At 30.8% G+C, this 26,634-nt stretch overlaps 1 protein-coding gene across 1 annotated transcript in view; it reads left to right on the forward strand.

Moving 5' to 3' along the window:
* The window catches only part of LOC106478777 (D-3-phosphoglycerate dehydrogenase-like), a 43,207-nt gene extending 17,704 nt beyond the window's left edge, over window positions 1–25,503 (forward strand). The window contains exons 2-11 of the mRNA XM_013939342.2: window positions 3,622–3,773; window positions 4,008–4,073; window positions 5,036–5,189; window positions 10,177–10,309; window positions 13,584–13,732; window positions 14,320–14,472; window positions 17,415–17,550; window positions 19,684–19,811; window positions 22,748–22,985; window positions 25,204–25,503. Of these exons, the coding sequence (XP_013794796.1) occupies window positions 3,622–3,773; window positions 4,008–4,073; window positions 5,036–5,189; window positions 10,177–10,309; window positions 13,584–13,732; window positions 14,320–14,472; window positions 17,415–17,550; window positions 19,684–19,811; window positions 22,748–22,985; window positions 25,204–25,346 (1,452 nt within the window). The 3' untranslated portion in view covers window positions 25,347–25,503. The remainder of the gene's footprint in view (window positions 1–3,621; window positions 3,774–4,007; window positions 4,074–5,035; window positions 5,190–10,176; window positions 10,310–13,583; window positions 13,733–14,319; window positions 14,473–17,414; window positions 17,551–19,683; window positions 19,812–22,747; window positions 22,986–25,203) is intronic.
* Window positions 25,504–26,634: the final 1,131 nt, after the last annotated feature.

A 26,634-nucleotide genomic window follows, 5' to 3' on the forward strand; every position in this document is an offset into this window, starting at 1 on the left:
CCTGAAATTGCATGTCTCTCATGAAACAATACGTAAGCACCTAGGGAATATGGGAAAACTCCGCAAAGAAGGAGTTTGGGTGCCTCACGAACTCTCTGATGATCATTGTTTCCATCTTGTGAACGTTGCTTCGTCTCTTTTGGCGCGTAATGTGCGTGAACCATTCTTGGATAGAATTGTCACCGGGGATGAAAAATGGATTCTCTATGCGAATATTAAATGCTAAAAACAATGGCTTAGTCCTACACAAAACCACTTCCGACCCCAAAACCTGGACTCCATCCGCAGAAGTGATGCTTTGCATTTTGTGGGACATCAAAGGAGTAATTCATTTCGAACTCCTCAATCCACAACGAACTGTCAATGAAGAGATCTATAGTCAGCAACTGGAACATTTAAATCAAGCCCTTCATCAGAAACGCCCTTCACTCGTCAATCGGAAAGATGATCTTCTCCACGATAATGTACATCCACATGTAGCATGTTTGACGCAATACAAGATTACGGAGTTGGGTTGGGAAGTCCTCCACCACCCACCATATTTTCCAGATATGGCACCATCAGATTTCCATTATTTTCATTCTCTGCAACACCATCTTAATGGGAAGACATATGCAAATATGGAAGGTGTTAAAGAGGACATCGACATGTATTTTGCTCCAAAGCAAAGTGATTTCTTTAATCAGGTCATTAACAACCTGATTGTAAGATGGAAAACCATATTCGATAAGAATGGAGACTATTTCATTTAATAAATGTTTTGTTTTGATAAATAATTTATTTGGGTTTTTCATCTAAAAAAAAGGCGACATTAATTTCTTGACGACCTAATAATTGATGTTATCTTTGTCACTTTGTTTTAAAAGCATATGTTTAAAACAAGTCAAACGTATGTACACGTTTTGCACGTTACACTATTGCTTATCCAGAGCTTTAAATAATTGTCTTTTTTTTTCGTCAAAGAACCTAATTAAAAGGACGAATTATTCCTCTCTATCAATGTTATTACAATACAAGCTGTGACACTTTCACTTTAGGAATCGTTGTTATGGCTAAACAGAAAATCACGCAGTCTAACTTCACTTTTACTAATTTACATCTCTCTTTGTCTGCACGTAAAGGTTGAGGTTTTACCTTTTTTCTTGTGATATAACATTGTTTCATATTATTTTCCAAATATGACTTTTCTAGTGATTCAGTCTTTTTTCTGTTTCCATATAAATGGTGATTTCACCTGTTATGTCATCCCCTGTAAGTCCTTGGATATAATTCTAGATAGATACTGCATTTGAAAAACCTTATTTCTTCTCCTTTTTAGCAAACTGTTTGAAAAATGATAATTTTTTGTTTTTTAACTGGTTCAGGGTGCCTTTTGAGAGGTATAAAGCCATACATTTATGCCAGTCTGTTGAAACTATCTGTTCAAATATTTACTACAGGTCAGTACATTATTTGTCTACCAAATAAACAAATTAAATCTGGTCCAATTCTGAGCTCTCTGAATCTATCTAGGGGCAATGAACCACTATCAAGCTCTTCTCCTGTGAAACTCATTTTGAATATCAGCTCAATTTTTATGTTTTTAAGGTATGTCATTTCTTGAAGTCTCTTCCTAGACCTATTCCTTTGAAATGTGTTTGTATCTTGACTTCACTGTGCTTTATATTGCATTCTCTCTAAATATTTTTGTTTTTTTTAGCTACTAGAACTTTTTGTATTTATTCTCTCTTTTGGGAATCAATGATTATAATTACTTGATATTTACTGAGCCTTTTTGGTGGGGGCACCATGCACTTTACATAGAATAGCTTGAGACTTTTCTGTCACCTCATCTTTGATTTCCAATCCATTGGATTTTCTCTCCCTTCTCTAAATTCATAGTTCTTGTACAGAACTTATAGATTCTTTCTGAAATTGTCACCATATGTATTCTGATGGATCTTTTCATAGAGACAGATAGAATAACCTTTGGAATTATGAGGAGGGCTCAAATATCATTTTGTCTCTATGACTGCTTGGTTTGATGGGAGTTCTTGTGTTAAACTGTCAGTCCTTGTCCTCTTCTGGATTCTCCATGAAGGAACATCTTTTCAGAAGGTTCAATCTTTCTGAATGTTCTACATGTCTTCAAACTTGTCATTCTTTTCCCAACATAGTCTGATATGGAAATATCTGCATTTATGTTTCATTCTTTGTCTTTATGATCAGACAATATCTTTGTTAATTTCAGGTCACTATGTCTATCCAGGAATAAATGTCTTCATTGCACTGCTGACCTTCTTCTGTCTCATTTGCATTCCAGATGTTGTTTTGATCAGATTATGTTTTAATGCTTATAGTTTGAATTCCAAATTTGTTAAAATTGTAATAGCTCAAGTAAATCATGTTGTTTGTTTACTTAGGCTAATGGTACCATTAAGCATTTCAATTGTATGTCTATTGATACTGCCCAAAAGGGTTCCAAACATTCTACTGAGACACTTAACATTCATTTAAGTAACTCTGTTTCATTTGTTGTAAAGTCTCTTTTGCAGCTTTGTTTGGGCTGAAATGACTAAATATGTTTTAAAGAAAAAATTAAAAATTATTACATGTTGCGTTGTCTCTAAATATTTTTGTTTTATTAGCTACTAGAACTTTATGTATTTTTTCTCTCTTTTGGGAATCAATGATGTATAATTACTTGATATTTTCTGCGTCTTTTTGGTAGGGGGTGCCATGCACTTTACATAGAATAGCTTTTGTGTATAATTCACTGCTGCAAATAATAAACAAAATGAAATGAAAAAAATACACTGGTTTACAATGAACTCTTTTGGTGAAGCTCAACACTAGCAGCACCCCTGTTTGCCTATCATATGTTGTTTTGTATTGTCAGTGAGAACAAGAAACCTACTCGACCACTATCAATTAAATATGAGATTGGCAACAAATGTGGGGGTATTGTTTCTTAGGGATGGAAGAGTTATGATTATTTTTTATTTATATTGGAAAATGAAACCTTGGTGATATTTAGAATTAAATTGCTTTTTAGGTTCTGTTTTTTTATATTTTTTTTATGAATCCCACTTAATTAAGTACTAAATTTCTCAATATAAGAATGATGAATGCACTTGTTGTAAGGTGTGTGAATCAACTTTAAAAAAGATGCCATGTAATGGTGATACTCTTGAGGAATTTGGTGTAGCGGGTAAGGTAAATATCTAGGTGGTCTAAAATGTGATACACATTGCCTGGGCTCTGTTCATTGTCCATTGGAATTTTGTAATCATGCTGAATACTATGTTCTGCTCAGGTGTTGTTACTGTAAATGTATTACAAGTTAAACACAGTATGAAGTCATGAACTTTAATGAATTGTTTGGAGTATGCATATATATTTGTATAAAGTTTAAACTTAAGATGCATAATTTGTTTGGTCTCTTTTCGACAGTTTTATTTGCTCAAGAAATAAACTTCCTGTGAGAATCATTGTATTAGCATTAAGAAAAGAAATTTCACAAACAATATTAATGTTTCATATTTCTGATTTTGAAAGTATAACTTGTAGGCTATATTACATTGCAACTTTTATTTTTTGTACTATTTAAAATTTTTTATAGTTTTTCTTTTCTTCTTCTAGAAATATGATTCCCTTATAGTTCGTTCAGCAACTAAAGTTACCGCTGATGTGATTGAAGCAGCAACTTCATTGAAAGTGATTGGTCGAGCTGGAACAGGAGTAGACAACATTGATTGTGATGCTGCCACTCGTCAAGGCATTTTAGTTATCAAGTTAGTAGAAAATGTAATAAGTTAATATTAAGTACCGATCACAAAGGAGAACTTAATAAATATTGTTTAAAATTATGATGTCAGAACTAGTGTTGTGCTTCACCAATAAAGGTATAATATTTCATCAGTAAAATAAAATGTTAAATAGCCTCATAAAAATTATATAAATGATATTTTAAATGACAAGAAAACAATTTATGTATTGGTTATTATAAATGCATTTTTTATCCACAGTGCTCCAGGTGGTAACACATTGAGTGCTGCAGAACTGACTTGTTGTATGGTTGTTTCACTTTCGCGGTAAGTTTATTTGGGCAAATTGGTTGAAGTAGAGTTGAAATTTTGTAATATTAAAGTTACATATCTAGTTACTTTGTTATCATCTTGACTGAGTCCCTTTTCATTTTACAATTAATTGGTTTCCTTAACCTTCTATATGTAACTTTTGGACATTTTATTTTTAGATTAGAAAACATTTATAAACTTTGTTTTTTAAATTTCTAATATTTCTGTCTTCTATTTTTTGATATGAAACTTGAAACTTTTATTTTTAATAAACAAAACTATTTATATATTGAAATTGTGGTGTACAAATATACTAGGCATTTTCTATCTCCTTTATTTAGTAAAGTGAACACTTTACATTACCTAAAATTTGTTTACACTTTTATGCATACACTCGTGCTCTTTCTTGTTGGAAAGATCACTGTAAAGTAGGTCAGTATGTAAAAGGTAGCCATCTAACTTTTTCAGTGGTGAGTAGGTGATTCATGGTATTGCCTCCATTAATTTTTTTATTTGAATAACCAAGAGTGGTGTTAATAGCACGTGCACATTGAGATGGATAGCGTTACAGATACTTCTATATAATGCTATGCTTTCTCAGTCTGGAACAAGCTCTTAGAGATTTTTCAGAGCCAGAGCTTCCTGGAGATTTTTAGCAGTCTTATTATGCTGATATTCATTGAACTACTTGTTTTCACTGTTTTAGAACATCCTGTCCAGTCTGTTTCTTTACCGTCAAAGCCAAGAGAATACGTAATTAATCCATGCAACATTTCTGGTCAAACCTCTTGTTATTAGTGCACAGTACTGAACCTAATGAGAAAAACAGTTTATCTGGAAGTATGAAAATTAATGGTTATTTTTCACAATTTTGTATTTTGATTATGTTCTGTAATAAATGCATTTTAGCTGAATGTAAGCCTCTATTTTATGTTAAATTTATTCTCATATTTTTACCTGTCTTTATTATTATGTAGGAAAATTGCCCAAGCTTGTGCCTCTTTGAAAGCTGGACTGTGGGATAGGAAGACTTATATTGGTGAAGAACTTCAAGGAAAGACATTGGCTATTATAGGTTTAGGTCGGATTGGTCGGGAGGTAGCATCTCGTATGCAGTCCTTTGGAATGAAGGTAGACATATAGCTTAAATTATTTGTGTGGTGGAAATGAGAAGAAAACATGAAATATAACTTGTCTGTTGTTAAAAAAAGAAAAAAGAGGGTTTCCTTTTAGCCAGAGTTGCTAACTGTTCATAAGTTTATGGGAAGTCAGTAACAAAAAAGAAAAATCACAGTTAACATTGTTCCTAAGCTAGGTAGACCAGATTTCCAAACCACAAAACTGGGACAGCCCAGCCCTCACTTCTAATTTCAAAATGGTTATTAAAAATTTGAAATAATTTAACTGTAATTTACTTTGAATTTATTTACCTATTCCACAATATTTCCAAATATATTAACACTGACATTGTTTTTGAAATCATTTCAGCTACATTTTTAAGTGATACACACAAATCAAATGAACAAAAATAGTGAAATTATACATCCAAGAAATCTTTATTGACTTTATCCAGTTCATTTTAAAATAAGCTACTTCATACCTGAATTTATCTAAGAATCCATAACATTTTCAAACATACTGCTTTTAGGTTTTACTATTACTTTGAAACTTTTTAGACGTATATAAGAAGGACTGGAACATAGAAATTCTGTCACCAAGTCATGAAATTCAGTACATAGCTGTAAAGTGTATTTTTGACGATAAGCAATGCCTGTGCAGACCTCGGTTTCTCACCATGCAAAGATGGAACTTTCAAGACAACTTGATGGCAGGAGAGTATGTATCACAACAAATAAGCAAGTCAAATAGGCCTATAACATTTGTAATTTTTTGTGACTGACAGTTTGATGTCTTTATCAAAAACTAAGGCATTTTATTAGTCCAGAGAAGATTTCTCGGAACACTGGGACAAACTGTCAAAAAACAGGACTGTCCTGGCAAAACCAAGATGTTTGATCACCCATACTAAACTGTAAATAGCCAAAAATGTTTTCATTTGATGATGTCAATGAAAATATACAGTTTCAATAAACAAAAAAGATGCCACTGTTTAACTATTTTAGCACAAATCTATACAGTAGGCTACATGTGCTCTGTCCAACAGGAGGAACAAAATCATAGATTTTAGCAATGTACATCCATAACTTACTGCTTACCCACTGGGAACCTGTATGTCAGTAAAATCAAAATTGCAAATTGGAAATTCTGCTTTTATTTCATGATGAAAATGTTGTTTTATCATCTTTACTTTGAAATATGTTTTACATTAATCTGATCGAAGTGAAATATATTGGTGGAAATATTGCATTTCAATCAGATTGTTTTTTGATCATGGATTGTCTGTGCAGATGAATATGTTTGTTTTTATTTTAAAAATTCAACCATTTAATTACAGAATATTCTTAGTTATCAATTTCATGGAAAGTTTGAGTGTCATTTAGAGGTTAATAAACTGGATTTGAGGGAACTTACTTTAAAAAAAATGTGACAACATTAGTGTTAGTTTAGTGTTAAAAATAATCAAATGGATGTATAGGAAGGTGTATATCATCAAAGTTTGCAGAATATCTATTTTTCTTTCAGTATACATATCTGTTAAATGGCACTTAAAAACTAGTCATGAGCAGTAAAGATCCAGAATTCAGGAAAAAAAATAATCTCAAATTTTAAATGAAAGTTTTTAAACAATTTTAAATCTGTGTACAGTTGATGAAAAATGTGAATGAAACTCAAAAGCTCATTTGATCAATGCCACAGTAAATTACAACATTTTGTCAGTAACACTTCTATTGTTTGAAGATGGATATTTGTTTTAGCAGCTTTAAACTTGGTTTCATCCTAGCTTAAGAATTTTAACTTGGAATCCATTTTCAGTTTTGATAGCTAATTTCCCCTCACAGAAGAAATGCTTACCTTAATAAATTAGACATAAAAAGAATATCTACTCTTCACGCATTGACAGGAGTATGTTTTGGAACTACAACGTTACAGGCTACAAGATTAGTAGTTGGGACTTATCTAAGTTTTGGTAATGTGTTAAGGAAGGCCTTCAAGCTGTTTTCATTGAGACTATCACCAACAAACTACAATACTGGGTTCCATCATGATCATACTGTGTACGGCTTTAGAACATCTAGATTTCAAACTCATTGTGTAATTTATTTATAAAGAGGAAGTATTTTTATTTTCTTGGATGTTTTAATTCACCATAAGTTTACATAAAAAAAATCTTCACTATAGATCCAAGCATTTCACAGAGTTATTTTAAATGACACGTTTAAGAGATGATTTGAAAATAACCCAAATTATAGCACGCCATTTGAACTTTCAAGTTTATCTCTTATAACTGAAATAGTGAAATAAAAACAAAAACAATTCTAAGTATATTCTTAAAATAACTTAGACTATCCTTACACCCTACATTCTCAAGCAAAATGCTGCATACAGTAGCAATTCTATGAGAGAAATAATTCTGTCAAAGATGAGGGTATACTCTAGGTTTCCAATTCATATATTAATTATCTGTGATACCAATGTTACCATTACTAATTTTACCAGTCCATAAATCAAAAAAGTTGTTATTTGTATTAAAAAAAAACAACATAAGTGGCATTTTGACATTTTGAGCCAGGCCTTGTAAAAATCGTTTTGAATCTAACTATCAATATTTACCACAAGGGTGCCCTCTTCCAAAACAAATCAGTAACCTTATCAAAGAGCTCATGCTATTTTTGATGTGATAAGCTGTTTATACACATTCTAGTATTCTAGATTATTTTCTGTAACAGTAAATCAATAATGTAATAGGTATTATACTTGTTTTGTAGACAGGAATAACATGAGCAATCATCAAATGATTTTTGAAATTGCTATTATAAGTCCCATTAAGATTTAGGGTATATTTTATAAGGACCAGGAATTTTTCATTTGAAGAAACGCAGAAGAATTAGTCAAAATCACTTGGTAGTACTCATTTAGACCTAACTAACTTTGTTATACCAAGTTTTCAGTTATAAGATACAGAAAATAAGAATAAAAGGTTTGAAGCTGAAACTTACTTTTAAACCAGGAAGGCTAATGGCTATATTTCACTCTGGATCTGAGGATAACATAGCACATAGGTTGTTTAACAAAACATGCAATACATGAAGTTTTCTGTACTTACATAGTAACTTACCTTAAAATCAGGAAAGAAATAAAGACCATTTAAACACAATAAAACAGATAAGGGCAAATAAATTGTTGCAGAACATTATGTTCTTAATGACTGTTGCAAAGTTTTGAAACTTTGACAGAGTTGAGAACTGGAAAGCAGCAAAGAACGATAGATGACCTTATACTTTGACCAATGGTTATAGGAGTAAATATTATCTTCATAACTTTGAACAGAATAAAGCAAAACAAACTACAAAATCCATTACAAAAAAACAACAACAACACAGGTATGAGGCTGAATGAATACTTTTAAGTTGTGCATCTCCATAACTCACTGTACATATGGATAAGGTAGTTAAGGTGTTCTTTAACCATGGTTGATGTAAAACAATTTTTATCTCAAATGAGTAAAGCATACTGATAATGGTAAGAAAACAAATTTTTAAGTTTATTGATGTTTTATTGAGCTGCCTAGCTCTTTAGTATCTAGACTTTGTGGTATGCAAGCTTACCATGTGCTTCCTACCACTTTGGTTAATATATCAATTTTAAAAAATTTCTGCACGTATTGAGCGTGTGTTCTTAATGTAGAAACTCTGTCAAAGGAGCTATTAAGTTCCTCTTTTCCTAGTTACTTATCGAACTAGGTCATCCAATTGGGGTTTTATATGTGCTTTCTGTTAGGAAAGATTGCTGTAACATAATGCATACTGTGCAGAAGTGACAATGACCTATTCTTCTTGCAAGTTAGCTGATGTCCCAGGGATGTAATATTCCTTGTTTTGCTATGAGAGTGATCATCCGTCACATGGGTGGTGCCTGCAACCTGAAAAGAATGACATTGTTGTTGTTCTTATATGATGTCATGTTTTTTCAGTCTGGAACAAGAGGAATATTAACATGAATAAGAAAACATTGCTCCGATTACAAACATTGATTCATTTTGAGACTTAACACTTCAATAAAGGTGCTAAAATATACATGCCCTTTAAAGGTCTTAATTGTATTTGTGAGTGTTGAGAATAAAGATTGTTTCACTGAGCTTAAACTTGTGTCCAGTCTCTTTCTGTACTTCAGATTTAGTTAAAGTTAAGATAATTCAGGTTCTGTCTGCAAAACGTTTTCTGCAAACCTCCAGTTACTATACAACTTCTGTCCAATTACTTAAAGGTAAACCAGTGAATCTGAGAATACCACACATTTTCTGATCTTAGTCCACTTTGAGTTTGCTTGTCTTTTGATAATCAATGTTTATATTATTTTTACTTAAGTGCAATGTAATCATTATTTTCTGTTCTTTTTTTTTTCAACTTTAATTTGTTCATAAATTGAATAAGGTTCATAGGTTATCTTGAACATTCTGGACACTGTCCTAAGTATTGTCATTTATCTATGTTCTTCAACCTACTGTATCTGAGTTATAGAAGTTCAAGAATAACAAACTTTTCTTACTTTCTAATTACAACCTAGGCAGTTCTTTCATAAATGGAAGAATTAGTCATAAAGTTGCTACCATCAAAACCTTTTGATTTAGATTATCTGCAAGAAAATTCATAGAAAAAGAGGGAAAAAATCCTTGGTAGTGACTCAAATTTCAAGAAGAACTCATTCATCAAATAGTCATGCTCTTAACACTGGTCAAAGTCATGAAAGTTTGTTATGAGTAGGCTTTACCCATCTGGCTCATACTGAAATGTAATAAGAAAAATGTAGGGTAATTCACCATTGTTTCTGATTTGATAAAATTGTAAGAAGCATTTGTTGCATTATGATGTTGAACACAAATATAAAGAAAAGGAACATTATTGAAGAACAAAACTTCAACAGTGAGTCTTAATAAGTGTTGATAATCTTTAGATTGTATATTACTTACATACCTATTTTATATGTATGTATATAACAGACCATAGGATTTGACCCATTGGTTCCACCAGAAGAAAGTATCACTTTTGGTGTGGAAAGTTTTCAACTAGATCAGTTATGGCCCAAGGCTGACTACATTACTATACATGTACCACTGATCCCACCAACAAAGCGTAAGTTTCTTATTTCTGTGTATGAATTATATTTTGGTTAAGTGATTTCATTATTATGAGCTTTGAAGATTTCCTTGTTATTTAAGTTACTAAATGACTGTTCTTTGCAAAAAAATTCAGTGAGCAGCACAGCTTCTCTCAGAATTTCAAATACATAATTTCTGTAGTTGCAAATTAAAAGAAATTTATACTGTATAAAAACTTTTATCAGATTACTATTTTGTCATTTTATTGTGTTTGGTACTCTGTAAACATCTGCAATGCAGAGTTGATAATGAACCATCAAAATATGAACTTTAATTAATGAAGATTATTACCTGCTAGTTAAAACAATAACTAGTTACTTGAAAGTTGGAAGTTTAAAATATTTGTTATCATGATAGAGAAGAACTGTTAATCTTAGTTATTTACTGGTACATTAACAATGTAGATTAAGAAGTAATAATTAAAGTTCAAAGATATAAGTTTTCAAATTATCAAAATATTAAATAATTCTTGCAGTATACTGTGTAATAAGAATCATATAAAAGTAAAATATTTTTATGATGTGAATGCCTTTTTGAAACTTGAAAAGCATGATTATAATTAACTTGCATGTCATTAAAAATTAGTATTATGCCTACTAAATACAATAAATTAATTATAATCGTGCTCCGCCACTCTGAAAAAGGTGTTCACACAAAAAAATTGTTGTTTTAACAAATGGCTAATATGAATAATATTTTAATTACCACTGTTCTTGTCGTGTCCCAGCCAATCTGATGAGCTATGGATTGAGTGAAGCAGTCATTGGCAATAGATATAGTGAACACATTGTCAGTTATTATGCACTTTTCTATTTCTTGAAAATCTCTAAGGAACTAGATACAGAATGCAGTGTTAAAACAAATACAGTAGGTCTAATACTAATGTCTAATAACAAGCAAGTTGGAAATGTTTTTTTTTCTTTCAGAAAAGTGATCTGTACCTGTAATCTAAAATACCTTTTAAAAATTGAATTATTTGAAGATTTATTCAAAACTAAAGATTAGCTGATGCAATACTAATTGGACTGTGTTCTTGATAAATGAATAAAATTGGACATCTTAATTAAAGCCAAAAAAGCAAAGTAATATCTATATGAAACCTTAATTTAAATATTTCAATGAGATATTGGATAATGTCACTGAGAAAGAAAATGTTGAGGTTTGTAAAGCATGTCCATTTGAGAAATTTTAGTATTGCTGAAATATTGAATGATTATTTTATATTTTTTAATTGATTTTATTAATAATAAAGTGAAAATTTTTTATCAATAAATGTCTTTACAAAACAGCAGACCATCAAATCATTTGTTGGATATGAGAAAGATGTCTTGCTAAGAGATGTTTTCATCCTTATATGTAAAAGGAACTTGAAATTGTAAATGATAGTTTCACAGAAAATCATCCTGAATTACTTGAAATTAGCTGTAATGACCCATGTTTTTTTTAACAGTTAAACATTAATTGGAATACACTTATGTGTGTGTGTGTGTGTGTGCATATATATATATATATATATATTCTGCCATGAATATTTGGTATGTAAGCTTTTGCATTTGTTTGATCATATACATGGATGTACAGAACAGTTCGGTGAGGGGGGTCAACTGAATCTCCTATTTTTATATTTGTGATGTAAAAAATTATGCTTATATAGTTTCAGCACAGTTGCTTGTGGTATTTAACGTTTTCTACATATTCTACATTCGTCTGATGAAGCAAGACAAGATGGCTTTCTGTACCTCTCCAGGACAGGCCTCAGATACTGGCTAACTGCTTAATAGCATGCTTCAGTGTACCAAGTATCTTTTTGTTACTGAAACACTTTGCTACACTGCCACTAAGTTCATGTCAGTGTTCAGCTTCTGCTCCCCACCTGTTGAATAATTACCTGAGATGTACACAAACCAAAGAAAGACTGAGTGCTCTAGCTTTAATATGTAATCATTATGACACTGCTATTAACATTGAAACTGTATGCAAGTTATTTACAGAAAAGCTCCCCAGAAGGATGGAGCATGTTGACATGCTATTTCAGTAGTGCATATATGTACGTATATGATAGCCAATGATTGAAATAGCTAGTATACTCTTGTTGTACAGAGTTGTTTAAATTAGTAATATAATTTAACAATTAATAACTACTCTACAAGTAGATAGTACAATACTCTACTATAATAAAACATATATATTTATGCTAATCTAAGTCTAGCTCCCCATGCAGTATTACAACAGAATGATGATTTGTTAACTTTTCATTGGATGTTTGTGGATCTTATATGAACAGCCATACAATTGTTTAAGCTATATTTCATGCAAAATTGCTTCCAGATTTATTCTCACAGCACCTATTTTTCACAAATATTCTGGGGGAGGGCATGCCCCCAAGACCCCATAGAATTAGCATGCTTTGCATGTTGATTGTGCTTCACACGTATGTTTGCTTTTGATCCTAAATATTAAAATCTCTCTTTCAAACATTCTGAATAAGGGCCTGATATATCAATAATGCAGTTTTGAAAATTAAAACCAAAACTGATATATGGGAGGGACAAGAGTATTACAAGTTAAAAGACAGAACTAATTGTTATGACCATATACACAAAGGGTTTATTTTAGTAATGTACAATGTAAGTTGTTTAGAATTTTTCCTTTCAATTTACTTCTAATTCATTTGATAATGAATGTCCATTGCAGAGTTATACTGTATTTATCTGAAACTATTTAAAATATACAATAGCAGAATAGGTTTGTATGTTAAAGAAAATAAAAAGTGAAACAATTTTCAGAGTGGAAAGGACAGAAAGCAGATACATTTCTATTATGTCTGTTGACCAAAAATGTGATGTATTTCATGCAAAAGGTATTAAATGACAGCATGATTGAGACATCAGTGGTCTGATAAAATTGATGAAGACAAAAACTTAATTTGTGAAGTAACCACAAACAACATGGGAGGTAGATCAGTAATTGAAACACTTAAAAAAAGAGAAGTAATTTGTTAGTTATATATTATTTTTATGTGTTATTAATTTTTTTACAAGGCCTAAAATTCTTGCACATTATTGTTTAGAAAGATTTTTTAAGACAGTCTAAACTGCATAGTATATTTACTGTGTTGACTTGGGGACTGAAATTGTCATTGTAAACTAACTTCATTATTAAATTGGTTTGAAAATGTGTAATTTTCGTTTATCATATGTTTATTGACAGTATATAATATTTCCTTGATTTATATTTTGTTTTTGTAGACATGATCAATGACTTAGTTTTATCCAAATGTCGTAAGGGTGTTAAAATTGTTAATTGTGCCAGAGGTGGGATCATTGATGAAGATGCCCTTTTGAGAGCTCTAGAGTCAGAACAGTGTGGAGGTGCTGGGCTGGATGTGTTTGAAGAGGTACATTCATTAAATTTGCTTAGAAGTATCAGAATAGGAACTTAAACACAAATTAGTAATGGACAGAAAAAAATATTATTATTGTTTTCCCACTTTAAGTGTAGTTATCTCAAACTGAGTCTCTTGCATGGGCCTGCAAGAAAATGGTGTGCTTTAATTGAAAACTTGTGGAAAGAAAAAATAAGTCTAACTGATGCCAGATGAAACAATACAAGAAACATAGGAATACTTTGAACTTTTTTTTTAGATTCACATTTTTTTAAAGCAATAATAGTTTAAATCTTTTTCTATCTCATACCCAAAGAGTAACAATGTAATACCTGAATATAAAAGAAGTGTTCCTTCAAAACTACAGTTAACGAACAATAAAATAAAAATAATTACATGTTTGTGTGTGTGTGTGTGTGTGTGTGTCCATTTTGAAATATAGGTGGCTGAAATTTTAAGTGCAGAACCCTAGAATTAATATTTAGTGAAATATGAATGTTTAATGTACAGAAAGATTTAAACGTCTTGCTAAGAGAAAGAATAAGTTTCTAAGTTATTTTAGAACCAACTAATAAGAAAACAACTTTTTTTTTTGTCAGGAACCACCAAAAAATTCTACTTTACTTCAACATTCTAAAGTAATTTGCACCCCACATCTTGGAGCTAGTACTAAAGAAGCTCAGAAACGTGTGGCTGAGGAAATAGCTCTTCAGTTTGTGGAGCTTTTGAAAGGTCATTCTGTGCCTGGTATTGTAAGTTTTAGCATTGTTGCATATCAACAATGTAGTGTTATATTGTTCCGACTATCATAAGATAGGTTGAAAGTTGTTTTTTTTTTAAGCTCTTTAGTGAACATTTTAGGGATAGACCCTGAATTTTTCTTGTTAATTGGTGTTTTATTATGTGTATCTTTAATTACTTAAAAAAATACCCTTAAATAACAAAAGAATAACTAGATTTAGTAAGATTGGTAAATAAAAGTAAGATGATCAAAGTTTTAACTTAGAGTTTAGTAGTGCAAATTGTACTACAATGTTAAATTAGACTTAACTGTAATTCAACTTACTGGTAAATCATAAAACAGGGTAATACATTGTTTTATTAAATAAATACAGCCTAAAGACTAGTTTATTGTCTCCTAATGTTTTAAGGATTAACTTCTTTACTTGAACTTCAGTGTATAGTTATAGGTAGGTTATAATATAAATCAAGTTAAATACATTGTATTATTAACATTATATATTCATCAAAGTAAAGACTAGTTATTGTCACTTCTAATATATTCTATTTCTATGTTCTATATAATTAAAGATATACTCAATTACTTTAGTGTGAAGACAAAGTAGTGATAAAAACTAATATAATTAAAAAGTTAGGCTTAACAGTAACAGTATTGACAATAGGCTACTGGTATTTGGTATTGAGTATTTATTTCCAGGCTATAAGTATAAATACAATGGTTAAGACTAGTGTAGGAATTAAGCATTCACAGTCTGTTAGGTGTAATGGGTGGGTTTTATTTGGGAACTCGGGACTTGCATGTACTTTTAAGAATTTGTAGAGAGGGGGTTAATTACGAGCAATACGGTAAATAGGACAAGGGCTGGCTTGTTTGCTAGGGCTATTAACTCAGTTATAAGGAAAGTTTTAAACTAGGACTAGATGGTGGTGAGGGTCAGGATAAACTAAATGCAAAAACAATAAGATGTAGAGAAAAGTTTAGCATAGGAAATGAGTACAGAAATAATTCTAAGGATAAGCTTAATTGTTACTATTGTAATGCTAGAAGTATAAGAAATAATAAAGATGACTTTAGGGTACTGGTAGGAATGAAGGGTTTTGATATAATGGGAATAACTGAAACATGGTTAAACATTGATGATTTTGAAGACAAAAATTTCTTTGGAATACAGGGTTATAAGTTATTTAACAGGGATAGAGTACTAATAATGAGTGGCTTTATATGTAAAATGTGAGTTACATCCTGTTGAAGTTAATATCTAAGAGAAGAGCAGAGACCTTAGGACCTTTGTTCTTTTTGATTTACATCATTGAGTTAGAGGAAGAAATGGTCAATATTTGTTTTGTAGTTTTTCTTTTATGTTTTAATTATTTTTCATTTGGTGTACCTTTCATAACACCCCTAGAAACTTGCTGTGACTTCAAACCTTTCTTTATGTTAAAACTTATACTCAAAAGTATTAGGCCATCAAGAAATTAATGTCTTGTTTTGGAATGCTTTCATTAGCCACCCCCCAAAAAACGAACTGCCTACACATCACGTTAGTGTAGCCTATATAATCCCTTATAGTGATGGCACATGATGAGACACACATTTGGCATGTAATGCTGTTTGAATACAAAAAGGGAAACAACACCTCTGTAGCCACAAAGAATATCAAAGAAGTTTATGGAAATGTTCTAAACATTCATAAGTGTCAACGATGGTTCAGCAGATTTCATTTAGGTGACTTTGGTCTTAAACACTGTGATGGCAGGGGCTGGCATGCTGGAATTGATATTGATGCTCTGAAGACATTTGTTGAGTATAACCCAAGGCAACACACCAGTGAAATGGCCCTGAAATTGCATGTCTCTTATGAAACAATACGTAAACATTTAAGGAATATGGGAAAACTCCATAAAGAAGGTGTTTGTGTGCCTGATGAACTCTCTGATCATCATTTCCAATGTGTGAACGTTGCTTCATCTCTTCTGACTCATAATGCACGTGAACCATTTTTGGACAGAATTGTCACCGGTGATGAAAAATATTAAATGCCAAAAACAATGGCTCAGTCCTAGACAAAACCACTTTCGCCCTCAAAACCTGGACTCCATCCGCAGAAAGTGATGCTTTGCATTTGGTGGGACGTCAAAGGAGTAATTCATTTCAAACTTCTCAATCCACAGTGAACTGTCAATGCAGATATCTGTAGTCAGTAACTAGAACATTTAAATCAAACCCTTCATCAGAAACGCCCTTCACTCGTCATTTCTCCATAACAATGCATGTCCACATGTGGCACGTCTGATGCAACACTAGATTATGGAGTTGAGTTTGGAAGTACTCCCCCACACACCATATTCTCTAGATATGGCACCATCTTTTTCATTTGCTGCAACACCATCTTAATGGGAAAATATATGTGAATGCGGAAGGTGTTAAAGAAGACATCATTTTGTTTTTTGCTTCAAAGCTAAGTGATTTTTTTAATCAGAGCATAAACAACCTGAATGTAAGATGGAAAAGCATCATCGATAAGAATGGAGACTATTTCATTTAATAAATGTTTTGTTGCAATATATATATATAAGTTGTTTGGTTTTTATCATGTAAAGAAAGTGACATTAATTTCTGGACAACCTAATAATTCCATACTTTTTCAACTTTACGATGACTAGAATATATTAAATAGTTTTGCTATATGCATACTGAAAAACTGGTTTAGCATTTTGATTAGGTAAACTTTTTTGAGGCTACCAAACTGATGAAAGAATGACTTCTAATCTTTACAAGTAATATACTTAAATTTGGTTAGCTATACTCTTTACCAGGTTGATTTCTGGTTGTGATTGGAAGTGATTATTAATTATCTAAGTCTGATCTGTTAAACTGCTGCTGAAAACTTTAGTTAGATTTTATGTGTAGTGAAAATACTAACTTACTGTTAATGCTATTTATTTTCTACAGGTAAATGCACCAACCTTTGGTCAATTTCAAGTAGCTGACAACAAATATTGGGTGAAACTGTGTCAGACATTGGGAAAACTTGCCGATAAACTTGTGACCTCTGATGAGCAAAAAAATGTCATAGTTTCTACTCGAGGTAATTCCTTTAGTATAAACTTGTTTTTTAGTTTCACCTAATGTTAAAGAATATCACACATTACCTAAGGTAATCCATTTTTTCTTTTTTGTAGTATATTAAAGAATATTTACTTTTTTTAACATGTTAAAATTTGAATGTCAATGAGGGATGTGGAACTGGTAATATGCTTTGTACTGTTTTTAAAAATGAATTAAATTTTTCTAGTGTTTTGTAGTTTTATAGAAAAGTGCTTTACTTTGAAAATCCCATTGTGGCCTACTTTCTCAGTATGCATATAGCAAAACTACTGAATATATTCTAGTCTTCATAAAGCTGAAAAGTATGGAATTACTTTTGAGCACAAGTTTTAGCATAAAACAAAAGTTTTGAATTAGGTGTATATATCTCTTATTGATTGAATCTGTGTTAAACAGAAGACTCCTGAAGGTTTCAATTGGACAAAGTCATAGCAGTATTTATCATAATTTACCTGTTTTAACAAAAACGTAAAAGATGTGTAAAATTGTAAATAACAATTTATTTAAGATTCATATTATTTTTGCAAGATAATATGAGTCTTTTAATTCTTGGCATTTTAATTAGTCATAATCTTCCTTACAGTTTCTAAGAAATTTTTAAATATATTCTACAAAACTTAGTTTTTTTTATTAATCATAAAAACATGTTTGCTTTGAGCCATCAACTGCTGTATGGGAAAATAAATTCAAATTTACAGGGCATACTAGAAAACAAAATCATTGCATTTTCTTACTTGTGCTTTTATCCTCACAGCAAACTTTGGAGTAATGTTAAATCATTATGCAACTGGCATGATGAAGGCTCAACAAATTTGAAACTTGTTAATATCATGTGGGATCATTTGTTCTAACTTACATTATTGTCATGCCAAAATTTGTTAAGTATGAATCTGTAAATTAGTGTGCATTCAAAATTGTAGATTGGTTTTATCACTTGAGCTAATGTATAGTGTATAAAAATTTTTTAAACCTTTCTAACTGTGTAGCAGTATGTTTTGTTACCATGGTTAATATTAAAAAAAAAGGTTAGTATTCAACAAAGTATTTCTGTATATCTTACTAGGGTCATTCACTATTACTAATCAAATTTGTTTCAGTCATATTAAACAATCTACAAAATGAAATGTAAATTAAAGATCCATTGTGTTAAAATATTAGTTAAATGATACACTATTTATCAGAGTATATAATATATGCATGGCAGTTTCATTATGTGTGAGGAACTGGGCGTAGTGTAGTAGTCAGTGTGTTGGACTATGAACTCATGGGTCCAAGGTTTGCATTCCTTTGGTGTAAAATTGCTCCCTGCATTTTGGGGGCCATAGGTGCATTATAACAGTAACAGTTAAATCCCACCATTCAGTCAGAGTAGCTCAAGAGACGAAGTGGTTTAACTGTCTTCCCTCTAATCTATAAATTTAAAATTAGGAACAGCAAGTGCAGACAGCTCTTGTACAACTTTGCATGAAAATCCCAAAAAAATAAAAATGAGTAAACTTTACTCTATAAGTAATTAGTAAACATTTTTTAAGCAAACTAGTATCAGTTGTATCAGTTCATTGTTCCACTACCATAAGAACGATTGTAGAATATGATTTTTTTTTTGCCTGTCTAATAAATATGCATTAGGAATAGATCCTAAATCTTCTTCTTCGTCTTTGGACCCGGTTTGGCCAGGTGGTTAGGGCACTTGACTCACAATCTGAGGGTTGCGGGTGAATCCCCGTCCCACCAAACATACTCACCCTTTCAACTGTGAGGGTGTTATAATGTGACTGTCAATCCCACTACTCCTTGGTAAAAGAGTTGGCAGTGGGTGGTGATGACTAGCTGCTTTCCCTCTAGTCTTTCACTGCTAAATTAGGTACAGCTTGCACAAATAGTCCTTGTGTAGCTTTGCACAAATTTCAAAAGAAAAACCAATCTTCAGCCTGCTGTTAACACTGTTATTACAACTATCACAAATAGCTAGCTGGTTTAGGTGACAATTGCATCTAAGATATCATAAGACTCACTCTCCAATTTAGGTGGCACTACAGATTAAATAAATTTGTACTTATTACAACTGTTTAAGACCTTGTACAGTTGTTAATCTCTCTCTCTTTTAATTTAGGTGCATTACTAGAGAAAAAAGGTACAGTTTTAGGAATAGCTACACTGGTAGGCTTGATGAGTAATACGTCCAGCAATGGTATTAATTTCATCAATGCACCTTTACTGGCAAAAGAAGCAGGAATTAAGGTAGTATTTCTTTTTGAATGTTTTTAAATGCTTATTTATATTGGAACTGTTATATATAGAAAAACAAAAAAACAGCTATGAATACAGTTCCTTAGCAGTAGTTGTACAGTTACATTTCTTTGAGTACAGCCTAAGATTAAGATTACCATTAGTTCAAAACATTGTACTTGCTTCTATCATAAACATTCTATAGCTATGTTAGCAAAAGTACATTTATGGGACTATCACTGAAAGGGATTCAATATATTATTAGGAACACTTTTTGATGAAAGATTAGGTAGTCTCTCTCTTTTTTTTTAATGTCTAAAATGCTTGGAGTTATCCTGACCTTCCATGTTCTATTCTTGTGCCAGTGTTCAGTATATTGATATGTTTGTGATAATATGTAAGAAACATTATTACATACCACAGCAAGGTTATTAAAGTTCTAGAATAAAAAGTGGAACTTCAAAATGCCTTCACATTTTACTGTAGGGTAGTATTAGTACAGTTTTATTTACTTCAACTTAAGATAGATAAACATATTGTGATTGTACTAATTTATTCCTGATTTACTGCTACTACTTATCAAGGCATATTTTACACCCTGTGCTGAAAGATCAGGTTCTTTTTTGTTGACAGAAGATAATATAAATGATTTTTTGCTATTTTCTGAAATGTTTAAGCTAATAATTTACATATAGGCAAGGCTTAAATTTTATATGTATATACACACATACATATTGTCATAAGTGGTGTGTAACTGCATACTAGCATTCAAAGAGTGTAAAATAGTCTGTCTCTTTGTTAGGTATACATGACTGTTCATTTTAAGTTTAATACAAGAGGATTATTTAGTTTATATTGTGCAAGTGTTAAAGTAATTTATTTTTAGAAGTGATAGTTATGACAAGTTTGCTTACATAACTGTTTATGAATAATTTGTTGCTTTGAGTATTGTTACATCTTAGCATCTCATAGTTTTATATATAAATAAATGAATAAATAAATAAATAAATAAAAATAAATGGCTCACAAATCTATTGATTACATTAATTGTTAATAGGCAATTAAATTAGCACTATCAATCAATAATGAATTAAATATCACATTACCATTATCAGTCCAGGTTGTCAACTTGTTGTTATAACGGATAATGTCTATGGTGATAGCACCCAAATGCATTGAGGATATCCCATCTATCAGACAAAATCCAAACATCGATGTCAATCTAGTCATCTGTCATGGAAAATCAAATAAGGGTACGAATCTGAATGCTTACATCAACAACGTCTTGGCTTCTACTGCCTTTCACTGTCTATAGCCAGTTGTGGGAAGGCAGTTATCCTTAAATTTCTTAAAGTGGAAATAAATTGAAATGAAGCCACCCTAATATTTCTATTAATTAAACTCCTATCCTCCACCCTTACAAAAAGATATTAAATATGATTTACCTATAATAATCTATTCACTTACATTACCCCGTGGGATACTACAGTTGGATCCAGAGCTTTAAATAATTCTCTTTTACATCAAAAGTTTAGAAAGGATGGTTCAGTTACTTTATAACCAAACTGACAAGACAAATTATTCTCCTATATCTCTGTTATTACAATACAAGCTGTGAAACTCACCTTAGAAATCGGTCGTTACGGTTAAACGGATACACAGTCTAATTTCACTAACTAACTTGGTCACCTAAATATGTATTGCCCGACTGAGGCCTAGAACTTTCTACAAACTACGAGATGCTATAATTTAACAATACTATCTTAAAGCAATGAGAAAAATTCAGAAGATTTGAGTAACATGACGTCAATTCAGAACAATTGAACTATGCAACAAATAATTTGTAAACAATTACATTTGCAAACTTGGCATAACTATCACCTCTAAAAATAATTTAATGCTCACACAATATAAACTAAATAATACTCTTGTATTAAACCCAAAATGAATAGCAATGTGTATATATAACAGTCATTGAACCTATAATGTCATGAACCTAACTACACATTCACTGTCTGCAGTAAGGTCTGGGGAGGGGTTGCTTAATATTGAAATTAAAGAAAGATTAAACAATCCAACAATATGTAAACCTAAAGGTTTCAGAATAAAAAATTCTTGATTGGATCAAGTTTTACGTCACAGGAGAGATTAAGATTTTAAATTAACTGATCAGAAAAAATGTTGGGAAAGACAGCCATATTTACAAATAGGTAATTATATCAACTTGATCATGTGGGCTATCAAGTCTGTACTGGCTGGTAATGTGAAATATTTTTTTTCTTTTGTCTAATGGTGTGTGTGTGTGTGTGTGTGTGAGTGAAAATATTGTTAAATTCTGAAAAGCAGCAGACCACACAACTTGTTCCTCAGATTTTTAAAGAGTAAAATCTGCTTTTCAGAATATGAAGTAATTGGTTTGTTGTGCATTAAATTATCTAGAACTTGCAGCACAAAGGCTAATATACAAAAATACACTGTAAAGAGTAGAAAGATTTAGTGGTTAAGCAACATTTTTTATTATAATCTTCATTAGAACAATTGCTGTGCTGGTTACACTCTTTGTTAAACAGTTTTCCTATGATAAAAAAAAATTGGGGGTACCAGTTAAAACGTTATTCCAAATTTGTGACCACTAGAAACAGTTGGACACACCATTTTGAAATAAAAAAAACAAACATAAGTTATCAGTTAATGTATACTTGCTTAAATAAACCTCTCATATGGGAAATGAATACCATGAAAATAATTAGGGTTATAGAATTGATTTTTTTTATACAATGTGTCACAAAAATTTCAGGATTGTTTTATCGGTACAAATTCAGAATGCCAATTTTCCTACTAGATAAATTATTGTTATTACACACATTAATATCTGTTTATAAGTAAATTTGTTTCCAATCATTATATATATACAAAACAGTTATTAAAATTATAGTGTAATCATACAGCTTTCCATTCACCATAAAGAAGTTTTGATGAGCTGTGATGGACAGTGTCCATCATCAGCAGTTGAAATAAAAGTGGAGGCAGGGAATGAGAGCCATGTTCTTGTGGGTACTACTGAAGGATCTGTCCTCTTATTATGTTCAATAGATGATGCTTGTTTTAACCCTTGCCAACCTTTACAAGGAAACCTTGTTGTGACAAAAATTGATGATGATAAAAACTTGGAACTTGAGCTAATGAGTAAGTTTCAGTGTTTCTTTTATGTTTAAAAACATTGTTCTTTCAGACCTAGTTCTATGTGTGTAATACATGTTTCTCCTTTAATTCTATTGTCTTAGCTGTTTTGTGGGCTCAGTTTTTTCTTCTACTTCTATATGTGAATAAATAAATAATTTGTAAAGTTGTTTAAGAGTTAAAACGTTGAGTTTGTCATATGATAAAGAATATATTTTTAGTTACATTTGTACAGCTACACTTATGACAAAAGTTTTGTACTTTGAAATTTCATGTTCAAATGAATATTAACTGCTATTTGAAAACTGTTATCTTTCCTTGTGGATGAATAAAACTACATCTGAAGTAACTGCTAAAAGATTGAAGTGTAATTGTAATTGTAAACTTTTCAAATTAACCAATATTTCTTGTTAATTTTTGTCTGTATAACATGAACATATTGAGGAATGTTTAAAAACAACTTGTATACTTCTGCTCTTGGCTTGCACAAGGAGGTTATCACCAATTTATAGATATAAAAGTAAATTCACCTTAAAAAATTTGTATGATTTAATATCCACCAGATAAACTACTTTTCATTTAAGATTGAATGCAGATAAATCAATCAGCTTAAAAACATTAGTACCTAATATTTTAAATACTCTAAACATTTCCTCTGTACTGTGGAATCTGCAAGAAAACAAAACTCTCTTTCTTGTAGAACTCATGAGTCTCTTGTGTTATATTTTCTAGATTGAGAGTAATGTAACTACCATTAGGTCTTGAAATCATTGAGATTGACACATTTAAAAAAATTAACTTTACAAAATAATTTTCAATAGGATTTCCATCTTTATGAATCATGTTCAATTTTTGTGTGTGATGATCTCTGTTGAACTTCCTTTGGCAGCCTATAAAATTTCTGAATTCCATAATTTTTCTGTGTTATGATTTTAGAAATTTGTCTGACTTTTTTTTTTTTCCCTTCAAGATACACAAAATGATAGTAACCCAATGCTGCAAGTGAAAATCAATTTTCACTCTTCTTAAATATTGACAAAATTTGTGTCTGTTGTGTCAGCTTCTGAATAATTCCTTTCTAAGAAGCTAGATTAGAACTAAAATCACAAATGTAATCAGTTTGCACATACCATATTAATAAATTCCCAAAAAGGACCAATCAAAATAATACACTAATATAAAAATGTTTAGATTTTTCATGTGAAGAATATGTTGTAACCCAAAATTATTTCATTAACGATTAATATCATAAACAAATATTATATAATGATAAATTTACAAAAAGTATATTTTACTATGAATATTTCCTATGATATATTTATTAATACATAGAATATTATTTATAAAGAATAAGTTATTACTTACAAATAAATGTTTATCTTAATAGAATACAGAGATTAAGAGATAAAATTCCAACAGTTAAAAAGGAGATTATACATAAACATTTTTATTACTTGACAACAAAAATATTTAATAATTTACCTTTCATAATACCAAATCAAAATGACTACAGTTAAAGTACTAGAAAGAGAATATTTGTTTAAGAATATTTAGATAAGGTGGTAAAATGAATTATTATTTTTTACTTAAATGTGATTATGTAAAAAATAAATACCTAATAAACAACGTTATTAACCCAGACAAGCTAAAAGCTCTTAGGTTACTTTTGTATTCATAACTTAATTTGTAATTAATTCTATTGTAATAATAATTGAAAATTTTACAATTTAGAAATTGATTGGGGGGGGGGGGATTGGCTAATAAATTTCTTCATAAAGCAGTGACAATAATTTTTAATGTTGTTCTTGTCATAATTAATCCACCTTACATTAAGTGATTCTCATACTTTTTGTAACATGTTACAGAATCTTTCTGTTACCTATCTGATATTCAAGTTTTCCTTTGAATAATTTCTGGTTAAACTTTACAAATATGTTTATAGTATGTTAATGAGGAAAAACTGAACTTTGAGTAAGCAATGATTTTCAGTGAATTTACTGTATAGCATCAAGTGGGCTTCCTTTCCTTTGGCATTTATATGCCAACTTACATAATTAAAGGGCATTTGTATTGTTAGAATACTTCCCATACATTTTGTTTAAAGCAAGTGAAATTGTACTTTCTTATATTGCTAATTAAGTATATTTTCCATATTTGAATAATTGTATTGACTTTAAGTGGAAAATGGAATTTTTATGGTAATTAAAATATATTTTCTTCACAGAATCACTAATGACAGGTGAAGCTTGTGTTCGTTCTGCAGCAATATCTGCACCCTTTAATGAACAAAGATGGTGTATTTTCAATACAATGTCACCAACAGTTTCTCTTAAACAGCCAGTGTTTTGGACCCAGTTGATGGTATAATGCAAAGCCACCAATGAAAGGGGTATTTCAATGCCTATTAGTGTTCTACTGCACTATTTGAAATTTGTTTACATTCTTGGTATATAACATTATGGAAATTCTGTTAATAAATATGTGTAGTGAACTACATTTCACTTACAAAGACCTGAAAAATAAATAATTTTATACAATTAATGTGTATTCTCTATTTTGTACAATAATTTGTTCATACTTCTCCATGTAATTTACAAAAGATAAATTTCATAAACTTTAAATACTCTTTAAAGGCTTTGGAAAATGTCATTAAAATATTCATAATCACATTATGTAAAAGATTATTATGACTCTTAAATGTTTTTACATTTTTCTTTTGTGACCATGATTGCTAAAGTACTTATCCTATCACATTTATCTCTGTAAATAAGAATAGTTTTTACTTCATACTGTCTCAAGACATTTCACACAATGGTTTTTATCAGTAATCATACCTGCATGATAATTAATAATGAATGCTAATGATAATGAATGCTAAAGTAAAGGAAAACAGAGACTGATTTTTCAAAAGAAAATAGCAATTCCCTGATGATGTTTCTTCTTGGAATTGCAAAATGAAAATGTATCATGATCAGAACTTATATGGACTTTAAAAATTATCAGTTCCTAATTACAATATTTAACATGCATTGGACATGTAGAAACATATAAACTGTTACTTTCTGACTCAGCTGTTCTAATCGAAAATATCACATACAGTATCTGAAGGTGTTGGGCCTGTACTTCCAGGACTTGGCCATTCAAAACATTGTTAATTCACAGACTACATACATGCTGGAGTATAATGCAACAAAATACATAGAACAAGAAGCAGGTGGATGATCATTTGTGATATTGGTTAAAATTGAAAAATTAAGTTGTAGTACAATATTATAAATGTAAACATGTGAATATTTGATAACATTTATGAGAAGCTTATACAAGCAGAACTTTCAGTACCTATTGACATAGGGAGGTGTAATTTGCAATGCACTTGCAAAGGAACTAGACTAAGAGTTAGTTTATGGGACTTGCCACTGGAGTTGTTTGTTTATTTCTTTGTAGTTAAGAACAGCTACACAACTGACTATCTGTGCTCTGCCCATCACAGGTATAGAAACCCAGTTTCAAGCATCGTAAGTGCTGGTGATAAATGGCAACAAAAAATGAACAGCACACAATCCACTTGTTTTAAAATAATATATTTAAAACAAGTCAACCGTATGTACAAAAATTCTTTACACTATAGGATATCGTAGTTTTACCTAAAACTCTA

The sequence above is a fragment of the Limulus polyphemus genome, unplaced genomic scaffold, assembly GCF_000517525.1.
Source record: "Limulus polyphemus unplaced genomic scaffold, Limulus_polyphemus-2.1.2 Scaffold249, whole genome shotgun sequence".
NCBI lineage: Eukaryota > Metazoa > Arthropoda > Merostomata > Xiphosura > Limulidae > Limulus > Limulus polyphemus.